At 54.6% G+C, this 14,174-nt stretch overlaps 1 protein-coding gene across 1 annotated transcript in view; it reads left to right on the top strand.

Annotated features, from left to right (window-relative positions):
- The window catches only part of LOC136563534 (ATP-sensitive inward rectifier potassium channel 12), a 31,729-nt gene extending 18,777 nt beyond the window's left edge, over positions 1–12,952 (top strand). The window contains exon 2 of the mRNA XM_066560985.1: positions 8,890–12,952. Coding sequence (XP_066417082.1) covers positions 9,048–10,337 — 1,290 coding nt within the window. The 5' untranslated portion in view covers positions 8,890–9,047 and the 3' untranslated portion in view covers positions 10,338–12,952. The remainder of the gene's footprint in view (positions 1–8,889) is intronic.
- The last annotated feature ends 1,222 nt before the right edge of the window (positions 12,953–14,174 follow it).

Below are 14,174 nucleotides of genomic sequence, written 5' to 3'. Positions count from 1 at the left end.
GGTTGTTATTTTAGGGCTGGCCAAAAAAAAATAGGGATCCCTTCATTGCTGTTGTGATCTGCAGTGTGTGCCTGAGTGAGCCACCCACCAGTGACCTGCTCTGTGCATAGGAGCAGAGGGGGAACACAGGCAGATGTGCACCAAACCTTGATGGTTTAAAAAATGACCTTTTAAGTGCCTTAAATGCTCAGATCTCTGCCACAGGGTCTGTGTCTGCTGAGCCCCTTAACTACAGAACCTGAGGTTGGGGCCCAGAAATAATGAATCATTTTAGGGATGTCCATCTGGTTCCTTCATGGCCACCTCAATTTGAACAGGGCTTTCCAAGCAAGGTGGGTGGCCTGGGAGGAACAATGTGAGCCCTGGGTGGTGGCAATGGGTGCCCTGGGATGTGGCAGTGGAGTGTCCCACAGCACATCACATCACCCCCAGGCTCTGGGCTACCAACATCAGCGGATGCTGACGTCGGGCAGAGATTTGACTTCTTGCTGCCAGGGCCAGGCTGAGAGGGCACCCATGGCTGGTCCCCGTGGGCAGGGAATGAGGGAGGATTAATTGAGTTTCTGATCTCTGACGGCGAGAGGGGACGGGAGCAGTGACCCCCCCAGCGTTACGCAATGCCTGTGCTAAATCTTCATGCACCAGATAAAGATGGTCCCCAAAATACCCTGCCCTGCCTTTGCTGCCCTTCAGCTACTTGGGTTTGGGGTCATGTCTGAAGTTTGGGGTTGTCCAGCTCTCCAGTGACAGCAAAGAAGCGTTGAAAAGGCAGAAACATTGGGACAGAAACCTGTTACCCTCTGGGAAGACGATTTCCTCCCACCAGGCTTTGCCTGAGGAATGAGAGCTTTAAAGGGAGCCCTTACAGGATTTTGAAGACACTGAAACTCATGAACTGCTGTGGGTAGAGCCATGAGCTGGAGGAAAACTAATAGTTGCAAAAACAGTGCAAGGGCCTTTTTAGTCTTGAAGATGCTGGACAGCATCACGAGTGTGCCAGGGGAGCTGGACATCCCCAGCAGAAAAGGAGGGTGATTTTTCATCCTCTCCTGAGAAGATGGGGTTTGTGTCACGGCCATCATTAAACAGCAAGAACAAAGTGGTCTCGCCTTGGAACACCGACTGCCCGACACCACTGTCTGATCCACCAGTTTGGAATGTGTCTCATCCTTCTGGCTGGTCCTTCACTTCCCAAAAATCTCTGAAATCCCCTCCGGGCTGCTTCTCTTCCACCGCCCCTTGGAGCGCTGAGGCATCGTGGGCTCCCCGCCGTTGTCGCACGGCGCTTCCCCTCCCTGCCCCTTGGCAATGCCACTGAAGGTGCACATCCCCCTCGCTGGCGGTGGCTCCCCGGGGCCGCGGCCGAGGTGCCATCTCCTGTACATGTAGGGAAGAAGCGAGGCTGTAATCTGAGCTCGGCAGCAATTAGGCAGCACATCGGCAAAGCCCCCGCCGCTCCCTCGGCCGCCGGCTCCGGGCTCAGCATCCGCGGCTCTCGCTGCCACCGCGGGGTAAGTAGAGCCAGGAGGGCGGCTCTCCCCGAGCCGGGCATGTCCTTCCTCCCCGCTTCCTTCCTCCTGGGGTTACCAGTCACGTTTAGGGCTCTGCTGGCACCTTAACCCAGGCAGTGGCAAACAGAGCTGGAAACACGGCACTTCAGAAATGACAACTTTACCCTGGCACTGCCATGGAGCCAGGAAAACTGCCTGGGACAGTGGGACACGGGCTGGATTTCTCGCCAAGTTGAGGAGTTGTTAATGTTTTGACGGAGCAGGAACGATAGTGGGTTTAAGGTCCGAAAAAGGGTGGAGGGTGCTGATGAGCAGTTGATGGCTCAGCCTTGCTTTCATCCCACTTCTCCTGGCCCGAAGGGATGTGTGTGCCCTGAGCTGGTCCTCGTGGTCATCCCGCTCCTTTCCAAGCAGATTCCCAGCTGGAATGTCACCGTGGGGAGCCGCCATCGCTCTCCCCACAGCCCCTGGCTCTGGCTGGCAGCTCCATGGCTCCCAAGCTGCCCGTGTTTGTGCCTTCAGGACAAACATTTCCTGGGCACGGGCTCTGCCCACACCCGCGATTTCCCTGGAGTGGGGGGGTTGTGTTAGGGGAGAACAACTGAATCCTGCCTTGGGAGTGATGGGATTTGGGAAAGAGGCCTCCACTGGAGCTGGGCAAGCAGGAGGTACAGGGTTAGTCTTGCTGGATGAGGATGAATGGATCCAGATCCATCATCTCCTGCCTCTGACCCTGAGGTGCGAGAGGGCTCTCGAAATAATCCGTGCCTGTGATATCCCAGGGATGCCTCCAACCATTGGTGTTACCTTCAGGATAGGAAGCTCTCAGCACTTCAGCCCTCAGCTCGTTTCTGTCTGGTTGGTGACAAAATCCACTTGGAGACATTTGCCCTTTCTGCCTGGTTTTTCCCTTTCTTCCCACGGTGGTTTTTAGCAGCTGGATGCTCCCCCCTTGGTCAGGGCCAGGGCTGGGGCAGGGCTGCTGCTTCTCCCCTGAGCCTCTTGGCATGTGCTGGATGGGAACCTGCCATTCCCAATGGAAATCTGTGTCCCTGCAGAGACCCCTGCTATGGCAGGAAGGAGCGTGGCCGACTGATTCCAGCCCTGCCATCATCTGCCTCAGCCCCAACCCTGGCAGCTTTGGGAATGGAGCTGGAGCCCAGCACGTATCTGGATTTGGGAGCATGCAGGAGGGACCAGGGCCATGTGATGGAGACACCCCAAGGTCACCAACACATCCAAGATCCAGGGATGTCTTTTTGGGAGGGAGGCCACCACCACAGCCTGGGCAGGGAACAGGACTTGCTTGGGGACTTGTACAACCCTCTGGCACCTTGGGCATGGCTGGGCTGGGTAGTATTTTAGTTCTGAACCCTGGACATCCCCCAGAAATGAGTCCCACCCAGGGGGGCTCCTCTTCACCCTCCAAAGACCCTGCTGACCCAGGCCCAGCCATCTCCATCGCCAGAGTCCCAACCCCACCAGCTCCTGAGGCTGCTGGGACACTGTCACCATGGCAGGACATGGGGACAGGGCATTGCTGCTGCAGAACTTCAATTTGCAGGGCCCTGGGGCTGCTGGGAGCGGATCTCTGACGTCCTGTGGGTCAGATCCTGCTGGGTGCAGGGTCTGGAGCATCAGCAGGCTGGGAAACCTCCCCTCCCCCTCACTAAATCCCTTCCCAGGCACAGGACAGTAGGTTATGGGACTCGACCAGAGGTTGGATTTAAGGAGATTACAATTTCTCCCCCAGGATAATCTAGAAATTCAATTAAAACTCTCTGTCTCCTGCCCGGGCTGCAGCAGGGCCTGGGGCACCCTGTGCCCTGCAGCCATGGCTGGGGAGCGCCGGGGTCCCCCTGGGCACACACCAGGTAAGGGCTGACCCCCCCTGGGACCGGGCTGAGCCCCCCTGCCTGAGGAGGAGCTGGGGCTCTGCCCCTTCCCAGGCTGATTTCCTGGGATATTTACACCCACTCTGAGCCAGGGCAGCTGGGGAGGCTGTGGGGGTCTGCAGGGGGCTGTGGAGAGGGGAAAGGGGGTACCCCAGAGGTTTGGGTGGGTGGCATGTGGACAGGCTGGCTGGGTTTTGGGGCATCCTTTGGCAGCCCCTGGTGCAGGTGGTCCCTGCCAAGGCCTGTGACCCCCTTGCCCTCATCCTTCCCCCCAGCCATGTCCCCCTGTCTGGGTGTGTGGATGTGAGGGGATGGAAAAACAGCCTGAGTTTTCCAGGAGAACGAGATGGGGTTTCAAGAGCTGGGGGGCAGCAGGACTGGCTGGGGCTTGGGGTGACTGTGGGTGCTGTGGCATTCCCAGATCCCCCTGGCACTGTCCTGCAGCAGGAGCAGTGAGAGGCAGCAGGGGTGGCTTTAGAGCCTTGGGGCCCTGTCAGTGCAGGGATGGGAGCTGGAGCAGGGATTGGTGCTGGAGCAGGGATGGGTGCTGGAGCAGGGATGGGTGCTGGAGCAGGGATGGGTGCTGGAGCAGGGATGGGAGCTGGAGCAGGGATGGGTGCTGGAGCAGGGATGGGTGCTGGAGCAGGGATGGGAGCTGAGCTGGAACAGACACAGCTGGACTGGGGTGCTCCATGGAGTTTGGGGCCAAATGAACGCTCAGTGCAGCCTGTGAAAGCCTCTTTCCCAGGATCTCTCTGATCCAGGGCACATCTAGCAGGAGTTTTAGGGTGCTTAAGCACAAGCCCATCACCCCACAGAGGCCACCTGGCCCCAGTGGTGACGAATGCTGCACGTGGCCTTTTTTCCTGCTCCCATACCCGTGGCATCCACACGTGGCTCAGGGGGACAGGGATGAGCCAGCATCTCTCCAGGCACCCTGGTCCTGCCACCAAGGGCCTTCCTTGTCCCACGTGCCTCAGTTTCCCTTCTGTATGTGCCACCAAGGCTTGCAGACAGCGATTTCTCAACTGCTTGTTGGAAATAGGGAGTGCATGGGTGTTGTGGGGAGGGGTGTGTGCCCGTGGCTGTTTTCCTCCCATGTCCTTGCCAAAATGGAGCAGTTTTTTCTCATTAGGGATGCATTGTGGTGGGAACCTTTTTCCTGTCCTCCCCAGCAGTGGAGTGGAAACAGGGAGCCATTTATCCTCATTTATTCTTTATATGTCCTGACCTGGCCTGCCTTGTGCTGACCCTTCATTTTTTGGCAGTGCTCAAAGACAGGGCATTGTAGGAGGGAGTTATTCAGGCATTGCTGCTGCCCTGGCATGGCTGGGGGGGCCTCCAGCCCCTGAGCTGGCTCCCCTCGGTTTGTGGGTGCCCGGTGAGGGGTGGCTTTGTCGGGACGGGGTGAGCAGGGGATATTTGGGCTCTCTCGGCCGCACACACAGCTCCCTCCTCGCCGCTGACATTGCTGTGCTGCTGCCGGGCCATGAAGGGCATCGCCGCGGGAGATAGCGGCGTTATCTGCCGGAGCAGGGCAGCGCTATCTCTGCCTCGGGGCAGGCAGCAGCGCCCAGCGTGACCCGCTCACGCCATCCCCTCCCTGCCGCTCCCCTCTCTGCCCCTCCAGCGGGGGACCTGCAAACTCAGCGTCCCCAAACTCAGCTCCTCCGAGCCCCGCCTGAGCTGTGCCACACTCCCATGGGACAGAAAATCCACGCCGGGAGGGTGCGAGAGGCGGGTGCCAGCCGAAACGCGTCCTCTCCAGAGGAAAGGTGTGATGATAAATGGCATTGACACATTCAGCCGGCTCTAACTAATGACTTCCCCGGCACCCAGCGCATTTTCCCAGCAGTGCTGGCTGTCCCGAATATTGTTGTAACATTTAACATCCCCTTTTAAGACAAAAAGTAAAATAAATAAAATTAAGTGTGCAGTTGGCAGATTGCTGGAGACACTCGGGTTCTCGGCGGGGATCCGCTCCGCGCTGGGAGCCGGGTCGCTGCAGTTTCGTGGCAGGAGTTGTTCCTCTCTTGTCAGCTCATTAGCTGGGGCACTCCTGCCTTCCGAGCCGCGGGGAGCCGGGCCCGCGAGTTCCCGAAACTCGAATTATGGGCCTGGTTTGTTTCCTACACGTTAACGCTGTTAGCTCTGCCCGGGACGCGTGGCACCGACAGCGGGGGATGGCCCCGCTCCCGCCCCGCACCCAGCGGGGTTTGCCTGCGCTGGAGCTGGGCTGGGATTAACGGCATCGGCAGGGAAGTTTTGATTTTTGTTCCTGTGCGGGAAAATTGTGATAGGCAGGTTTGTGGGACTCCTGGGAAGCAGAAAGGAAGGGGGATGTAGCTCCAGGATCACCTCTGGCAGCTCCCTGGGGCGGTTCTGGCGGTGGGGAGGTGCCAGGGTGGTGCTGGAGGATGCGCTCCGGAGCCAAGGAGATGCTGGGTGACCACGGGGGTGTTGTCCCCGCTGGTGCCCTGTCAGAGCCCGTCCAGCCACGGCTTCCCGTGTGTTTGCATGAGCCCTCTCCCAGCCCGAGCCTCCCGCAGCGGCAGCGTGGGGCTCCAGCCTTCAAATTTAAACCAAACCAGAAATTCAGCTTTCAGCGAAGTCGAGAAAGTGTATTTCCAAACAAAACTGTGCTAAATAAAGGACGAGCCGCGGGCGGCCGCCTGCTCCGGCACATCCACTTTGCTGCCTTTATTTAGCTGCTTTATTTGTCTCCCCAGGCTGCCGCTGCCGGCCCGGGACGGGGAGGGTCTGAACCCCCAGGAGCTCCGGGAAGGGCTCGGGAATGTGGGGTCCCAGATGGGAAAGGGGCTGTGTCACAAGAATGTCCCCGTACCCAAACCAGAGTCGGCTCCTGGGGTCTGTCCTGGCATCACCCCGTGGCAGAGGGGTCCCTGAAACTCTGTGATATGGAAAGGGGAAAAGGAAAAGGGGAAAAGGGGAAAATGGAAAAGGGGGAAAAAGGGAAAAAGGGGAAAAGGGAAAAAGAGAAGAAGGGAAAGAAGGGAAAAAGGGAAAGAAGGGGAAAAGGTAAAAAAGGGAGGGAGGGAGGGAGGGAGGGAGGGAGGGAGGGAGGGAGGGAGGGAGGGAGGGAGGGAGGGAGGGAGGGAGGAAGGAAGGAAGGAAGGAAGGAAGGAAGGAAGGAAGGAAGGAAGGAAGGAAGGAAGGAAGGAAGGAAGGAAGGAAGGAAGGAAGGAAGGAAGGAAGGAAGGAAGGAAGGAAGGAAGGAAGGAAGGAAGGAAGGAAGGAAGGAAGGAAGGAAGGAAGGAAGGAAGGAAGGAAGGAAGGAAGGAAGGAAGGAAGGAAGGAAGGATGGGGAAAGGGGTGCAGGCAGGGGGGAACAGGGATGGGGACGAGGAGCCTGAGGGTCCCTGGAAACTCTGGAAACTCCACCACAGGTGAGGGCAGCTCTGCTGCCTCTGCAGTCACCCGGGCACAGCTCCCCTGCCAGCACAGTTAATCCAGACCCCAGCTAATCCTCTCACAGGTCACTGGGGGCTCATTGCATTTTGTTCACTTCTCAAATGCATCTAGCATTAATTAAAAAACCCCAACTCTAAATTCCTCTTGTGGCAAAAGCATTTGGTGTATTGTCCTGGGGCGAGCCAGAGGGGTGATAGAAGAGCAGCCTTTTCTGGTCCAAAATGCTCAGATCTCATTTTTAAAAAAGAGGAGAAACATTAATGGATGCAGCCAGGATGGACAGGAGGAAGACTCGGGGTGGAAGACCAGGTTGGTGCTGGGCAGCTGGCCTGACAGATCAGCTCTGCAAGGCCACTTTGGGCCTGTTTCAATTCCAGGGACTATAATATTGTAAATATTTACTATTAATATTAACTGTTTGTGCATATTTTACTCTCCCCTGTGGCTCCAAGGAGGGAGAGGCTCTCATTCAGTGTGTGAGCAATCCCTTGGTCTGCTGAGACGCCAACAAACCACTGTGGCTCTCAAAAAATCAACTTTGGGGATAAAAATGGTTGCACTTGGATTGCAGCAGGACAAAATGTGTTGTTTGGTATGAGGTGGTGGCCCACATGGTTCTGTGTCCAGCAGCTGGGAGGTTTGGGCAGGCTTTAGTGCTCCTGCTTGTGGTGCAGTGCTTCTGGAGGGTTTCTGGATTCTCAGGCTGGATTTGGGGAGCATTTCAGTAAAAGGCAGTGCAGGGTATCATTGCCATGATGCAGCCCCAGGCAGGCTGTGCCTGGCAGTGCTCCCTGGCACTGGCTGGCCCTGGACACCGTGTAATGGAAAGGGTGTGTTTGTCCCAGCGTGTCCCCGGGCACTGGAGCTGATTGCAGGAATCGAGCACATCGATCGGGCCAGCGGATCCGGCACAGCCTGTCCAGCCCAGCGGCTTCTCTGTGCTCCAGGCACAGCTGGGCTCTCACAGGGGGCTCTGCACCCACTCCCCCCCTCACCCTGGTGCAGGTCTCATCACCAACAAGGCAGTTCCAGCCTCAGTGGTACGTCCCGTGGCGCTAAATAACAGGGTGGCCTGTGCCAGGGGGTCATGTGTGGAGAGTTCCCGTGGTGCCATCTCTTTGAGGGGCTTGGGATGTGCCACATGGCTTCTTCACAGTCCCGTCCACTCCCTGATGCAGCCCCACAAGGGGCTGGGGGGGTCCAGCAGCCTGGCAGAGTGGGTTCCCCCACCACATGCTCATCTCCACCAAGGGAGCCCACCGGGCTTGGGCCACCTCTCCCATGTCCATGTCACCTCTCTCCCAAGCAAAGCTGAGTGTAGGTCCTTGACCCTGCAGCTGAGCCTTCCAGAAGGGACCAAAACAGCTCCCCATTCCCCAGTGGCAGTTGTTCCTTCATGAGACTTGGCCAGCTAAACCCATCTGTGACCGTGGATGGCTCCATGTCCCAATGGATACGTTGGGAAAGTTGCTCCTCAGGACATCTGCCCTGAGCAAGTACCTTCCTGGGGCCTTCTCCAACCAGATGCTTGTTGGCTCTGTCCTCTCCCATCCCCGGGCAGGGGGACAGAGGTTAAATCCACATCTCCCTGTGCTTTCCCTCGAGCCCAGAAGAGCTGGTGCTCTGAGGTCGGCGCTGGGCTGGGCACCGATCCATCTGGCACGGGCAATGTGAACTGATGGAGCTGCTTCCAGGAGTACCTTTATTGGTATCTGTGTCCCACGGAGAACAGCTCGGCCTCTCTGCTTTCCTCTCTGGTGGCAGAGCTCGTGGGAAAAGTGAAGTGGAGAAACTCTCCAGGTTTTTCATCTGCTGGAGTTGTTGAGTGTCCCACAAATGCAGTAGGATTTGTTCACTCGCTTCGTATCATGAAAGAAGAAACTCTAACACCTTCTCCTTTCCTCGGTGTGTTTTTTGAGAGCAGCCCAGCCAAGGAAGGGAGAATTAGAGCAGTGTAGAAGGTTGTCACTCATCAGAACCATTGGCCAAGCAGCCCCTCGGGTCCCTGTGCCATGAGTGGTAACGGCCCTGTCTCTGTTTTCTCATTGCAGAGCCTCTCACAGGATCCACGTGGTGACGTGGCAGCCAAGACGTGGAAGTTTGGGACTTCTCTTCCACCGCAGTAGAATTTGGGGGGTGGGCAGGGGTGGGTCAGGGGGACACTGGGAGTCGCAAGACCCTTCACCTTCACTGTGGGCCTGGCTCAGGGATGACAACGGGCAGAGTCAACCCTTACAGCATCGTGTCCTCCGAGGAAGACGGGCTGAGGTTGACCACCATGCCAGGTATCAACGGCTTTGGCAATGGGAAAATCCACACCAGAAGGAAATGCAGGAACAGGTTTGTAAAGAAGAATGGTCAGTGCAACGTGGAGTTCACCAACATGGATGACAAGCCACAGAGGTACATTGCAGACATGTTCACCACGTGCGTTGACATCCGCTGGAGGTATATGCTCTTGCTCTTTTCCCTGGCATTTCTGGTGTCCTGGTTATTGTTTGGGCTGATTTTCTGGCTAATTGCACTCATTCATGGAGACCTAGAAAACCCGGGTGGAGATGATACTTTCAAGCCTTGCGTTCTGCAGGTCAATGGCTTTGTGGCTGCTTTTCTGTTCTCCATCGAGACCCAAACAACGATTGGGTACGGCTTCCGCTGCGTGACCGAGGAGTGTCCGCTCGCTGTCTTCATGGTGGTGGTTCAGTCCATCGTGGGCTGCATAATCGACTCTTTCATGATTGGTGCAATAATGGCAAAAATGGCCAGGCCCAAAAAACGGGCCCAGACATTACTTTTCAGCCATAACGCAGTAGTGGCGATGAGAGATGGAAAACTCTGCCTGATGTGGAGAGTTGGGAACCTACGGAAAAGCCACATAGTAGAAGCCCACGTACGAGCTCAGCTAATTAAACCCAGGATCACAGAGGAAGGGGAGTACATCCCGCTCGACCAAATAGACATTGACGTGGGGTTTGATAAAGGCTTGGACCGTATTTTCTTGGTGTCTCCCATTACCATTCTCCACGAGATCAATGAAGACAGCCCCTTGTTCGGGATCAGCCGCCAGGACTTGGAGACAGATGACTTTGAGATCGTCGTCATCCTGGAGGGCATGGTAGAGGCCACAGCCATGACGACGCAAGCTCGGAGCTCCTACCTGGCCAGTGAGATACTGTGGGGCCACCGCTTTGAGCCTGTCTTGTTTGAGGAGAAAAACCAGTACAAAGTAGACTATTCCCACTTCCACAAAACCTACGAGGTCCCGTCCACGCCCCGTTGCAGCGCCAAGGACTTGGTGGAGAACAAATTCCTGCTGCCCAGTACCAACTCCTTCTGCTACGAGAACGAGCTGGCCTTCATGAGCCGTGATGAGGAAGAGGAAGACGATGACAGTCGGGGTCTGGAGGACCTCAGCCCGGACAACAGGCACGAGTTCGACAGGCTTCAAGCCACAATAGCGTTGGATCAGCGGTCGTACAGGAGGGAGTCAGAAATATGACTCTTGGTCCTTCCGTTGACTTTTCCAAGGGTATTTTTTTTCCTCCTCTAATCTCTTCCCCTACAACCCGCTCAAATTATGCAGAACAATGCAAGTGCCATAGGAATGCTTGAGAAATTAGTATCGTTCATAGTTTTCAGTTTCATCGCAATAACCACTGAGCGGTCTGCAGAGGGGACGGTGGCAGGCCACGGCGCGTCCCCCGCGCCCAGCGCCCGCGGCAGGGCCCACGGCTCTGGGGGATGGATGGATGGATGGATGGATGGATGGATGGATGGATGGATGGACAGATGGATGGATGAACAGAAGGAAGGATGAGGAGAGGAGGGTCCGTGGGGCGTGGGCAGGTGCTCGCCACGCACGGCCCCGTGGGGCTTTGCTCTCCCCATGGGGAAAACGCCAGCGTTTTCCTGGAGCCGAGCACTGCGAGATCCAAAAAGAGGAAATATCAGGAAACAAATCTTATACTCTCTTTCTTTTCTTTTCTTTTCTTTTCTTTTCTTTTCTTTTCTTTTCTTTTCTTTTCTTTTCTTTTCTTTTCTTTTCTTTTCTTTTCTTTTCTTTTCTTTTCTTTTCTTTTCTTTTCTTTTCTTTTCTTTTCTTTTCTTTTCTTTTCTTTTCTTTTCTTTTTTCTTTTCTTTCTCTTCTCTTCTCTTCTCTTCTCTTCTCTTCTCTTCTCTTCTCTTCTCTTCTCTTCTCTTCTCTTCTCTTCTCTTCTCTTCTTTTCATTTCCTTTTATTTTTTAACTGAGCAGCAACAACAAAACAATTGCTCCTTCAGCAGGCGGTCTGGTTCAGTTGCACAAGAACAACACTTGAAATAACATGCAACATTAATGTACTTCTTTTTAATTTGGGAAAAAACAGGGGAGGGAGGTGAGAGGGTTTTTAATATTTTCACCGCACCGTTTGGGAGACTGTTTACCAAAATAATAATAATAATTATTATTATAATTATAACAACAATAATAATAATATTAAATCTGAAAGAAGTCATTCAGTATTTTTTAAAAATGAACAAGGGAACGAAGAAGCCACCGGGGTCCTTTGAGGGGGTGACTTGTTGGGTAAATGCAAGAGCTAAAAGTTAAGATTGCATCCAATTTTGGGGTGGTTTTTTACCCCTGGCATGGCTTCATATGCAGATGTAAGTGACTGTAGGTTCGTGGCAGTGGAAGAAAGTAGTGGAATTATTGACAAAGGAGGTAATAAGGATAAGCAGGGCTGTGAGAGAAAAAAGCATTGTAAACACGGTAATTAGCCAATTTCTGGAAATGTTGGATTTTGGGGTGGAAATGGGGTCTGGAACTTCAGCTGCTGAAGTGTTGGGTCTCCCCCAACATCTCTGATGGGGAATTCATAACGTTCACCATAACAGGGACATAACAGTGAAAAGCACAATAATGAGAGTGGAGAGCTCTCAAAATTGGGTATTTCCCCACTTTTCTGACCAATTAGGTATTTTTCTTCCTTGAAGAATATTTTCAAACATGGAAATCAATGGGACAGTCATCTTGTTGGGCTGCTCTTCTAGTCCTGGAGCTGTGTCCGTGCCAGGCTGGGCTTTATGAATTCCCAACCCACCAGAGAGTCCTGCTTCAGAGGCAGATGTTCTCCCCAAAACAACAGATGCCAGTCAAGAAAATCACCCCATTTTGTGCTTCAGCCCATCCTTGTGTCCCAGCCTCAAGGTGGATTGTGCCTTAGAGATGCGAACTCATCCCGTGTCCCAGCCCTTCTCCACAGCCCCCATCCTGCATCCCCCCTCTTGCTCTGCAGCACCCTCATCCCATCATCCACCGCCTTTCAGGTTGGCCTTGCTGACAACCTGCTTCAGCTTTGGCTCTGGCACAAGGCAGAGCACCCCATGCATGGGAAGGGTGCTTCCCTCTGCTCCTGCCCTGCTCCCACAGAGGGCAGGAGTCAGGCAGGTGCAGTTTGTGGGTCCCTTCTGGCTATGCTGCTCTGTTGGTGCTCTGGGAGCCAAACTCTGGCTCCCTGCTCCCTGTGGCCATGGGAAAGGCTTTGTACCCATGGGCATCCCTCATCTGACCCTGGGCATGGAGCCCCTGGGGAGAGGGCTCAGCAGTGGGGTCTTCCACAGCACTTTGGCTGGGATGGGCTCCCGGTGCTTTTCCCCCACAGCCCACACCAGGGAAGCTGTGTCTTGGGGTCAGGACTTGCTGTGGTGTGTCCAAACATGGGTGGCAGAAGCAGGATTTGTCCTGTGTCCCCATCCCCATCTTTTCCTTGCCAAGGGCTCTGGGCTACCCCGAGTGTCCCTGTGCCACCGAGCACCGCGGTGGGGACCAGGACATCATCCCTGCAGAGCTTCTCCCCACCAGTGTCTGTCACCATCACCCCACACTGCTGCTCTGGTCTTGGCTTCCTCTAAAAACCACTGGGAGAAAACCTTCTCCAGGGGCAGCACTGGGAGGCAGCTCTTTCAGCGTATTTGAGTGCCCCAAATGTGTTGTGCCCACAAGTGGGGACATGTAGGGACGTGCCATTGAGCTCCAGCCATGACATTTATGTTTCTAAGGCAGTGAAGGTGGATGCCATCCCATCTCCAATCCCTTTGCTCCTGGGGGGATGCTTCTACCCCCTGCTTTTTGCACCACAGCATCTGGGGGGTGGGAAGGATGGATGGGGGGCGGGGGGGCAGAGAGATTTTGTGTGAGCACTACTTATTTATTTTTTTAAAACAAATGCTTTTAAGTGGTTTTAGGTTCTTTTGAATAAATAATAATTATTAAAAAAATAAAAGGTGCACATCTTGCTGCTGTAGAGTTCCCAGAGGGTTAACTTCTTTATAAATATATATATATATCACAGTAAATATTTGTATAAAAACAAAAGAGAAATAGAGATGTCTTTAAGTAAATTATTGCTTTTAAAGAAACTTCTATGATTGTACAGTGTTACCTGGGAGAATAGAATAATATATACAGATGTATTTTTAAACTGCTGTGTAGGAGGATGTGAACTGGGACAGGGAACACCTGTGGCTGGCACAGTGAGGGGATTTTGAACCTTCCCTGCCCCTGTTCACACACGCCCTGCCCCAAGCCCTGCTAGTGAGGGTCTAGCTCTGCTGAGATGTCCTATATCTACTGTATAGTCCTTGTCCTGACCATGGACCACACCGGTACATAGTGTATAAATATTATTTTTGCCTACCTGTGAGAGCTCAGAGCTACTGGTCTTTTTTCCTTCCACCAGGGAGCATTGGGAAGGCTGCCCAGCCATAGCTTAAATCCCATCAATTGTCAAAGAAAGGAGTAAAAAAATTAAGAAGAAAACAAAAAAAAAGGTGGGAAAAGCCCAAGTTCAGCCCTTGATTTCCTTAGAGGGCTGGGAGGGCACAGGGATGCTTTGGGGATGTGGGTTTTTGTGGAGTGGAATCCCTGTGGGAAGGGGCTGGGAGAGGAGCAAGGTGAAATGTGCCCCCCACCAAAAACGGCCGCCGGCCATTTCCTTCAGCCAGCCAGCTCCAGCCCCGGAGTTCACTCCGGTGTCACACTTGATCCTTGGGAAGGAGGGAGCCGCTGACCCCTTGGCCAGCATCCCGCAGGGATTGCCCCGGGCCGGGGCTCGGGGATCAGCAGCAGCAGCTCCCCAAGCCGGGGGTCGGGGCTGGACCTGCCCTGCTCCAGTTTGGCCTCACCCTGAACAGCTCCCCAGTGAGGGCAGCAAGCAGCAGCGTCCCCACACCCCAAATCCACCTCTGGGAAGAGCATCCTGTGCCCTGGGGGCTCCTCACTCGGCCGGAGGGGGCCGGGGGCCATCGGGACGAGCCTTAGCTTCTCATCACCGAATTTAGTGCACTTTGTCTTTT

The sequence above is a fragment of the Molothrus aeneus genome, chromosome 16, assembly GCF_037042795.1.
Source record: "Molothrus aeneus isolate 106 chromosome 16, BPBGC_Maene_1.0, whole genome shotgun sequence".
Taxonomy (NCBI): Eukaryota; Metazoa; Chordata; class Aves; order Passeriformes; family Icteridae; genus Molothrus; species Molothrus aeneus.
This window is presented reverse-complemented; position numbering and strand designations above follow the sequence as displayed.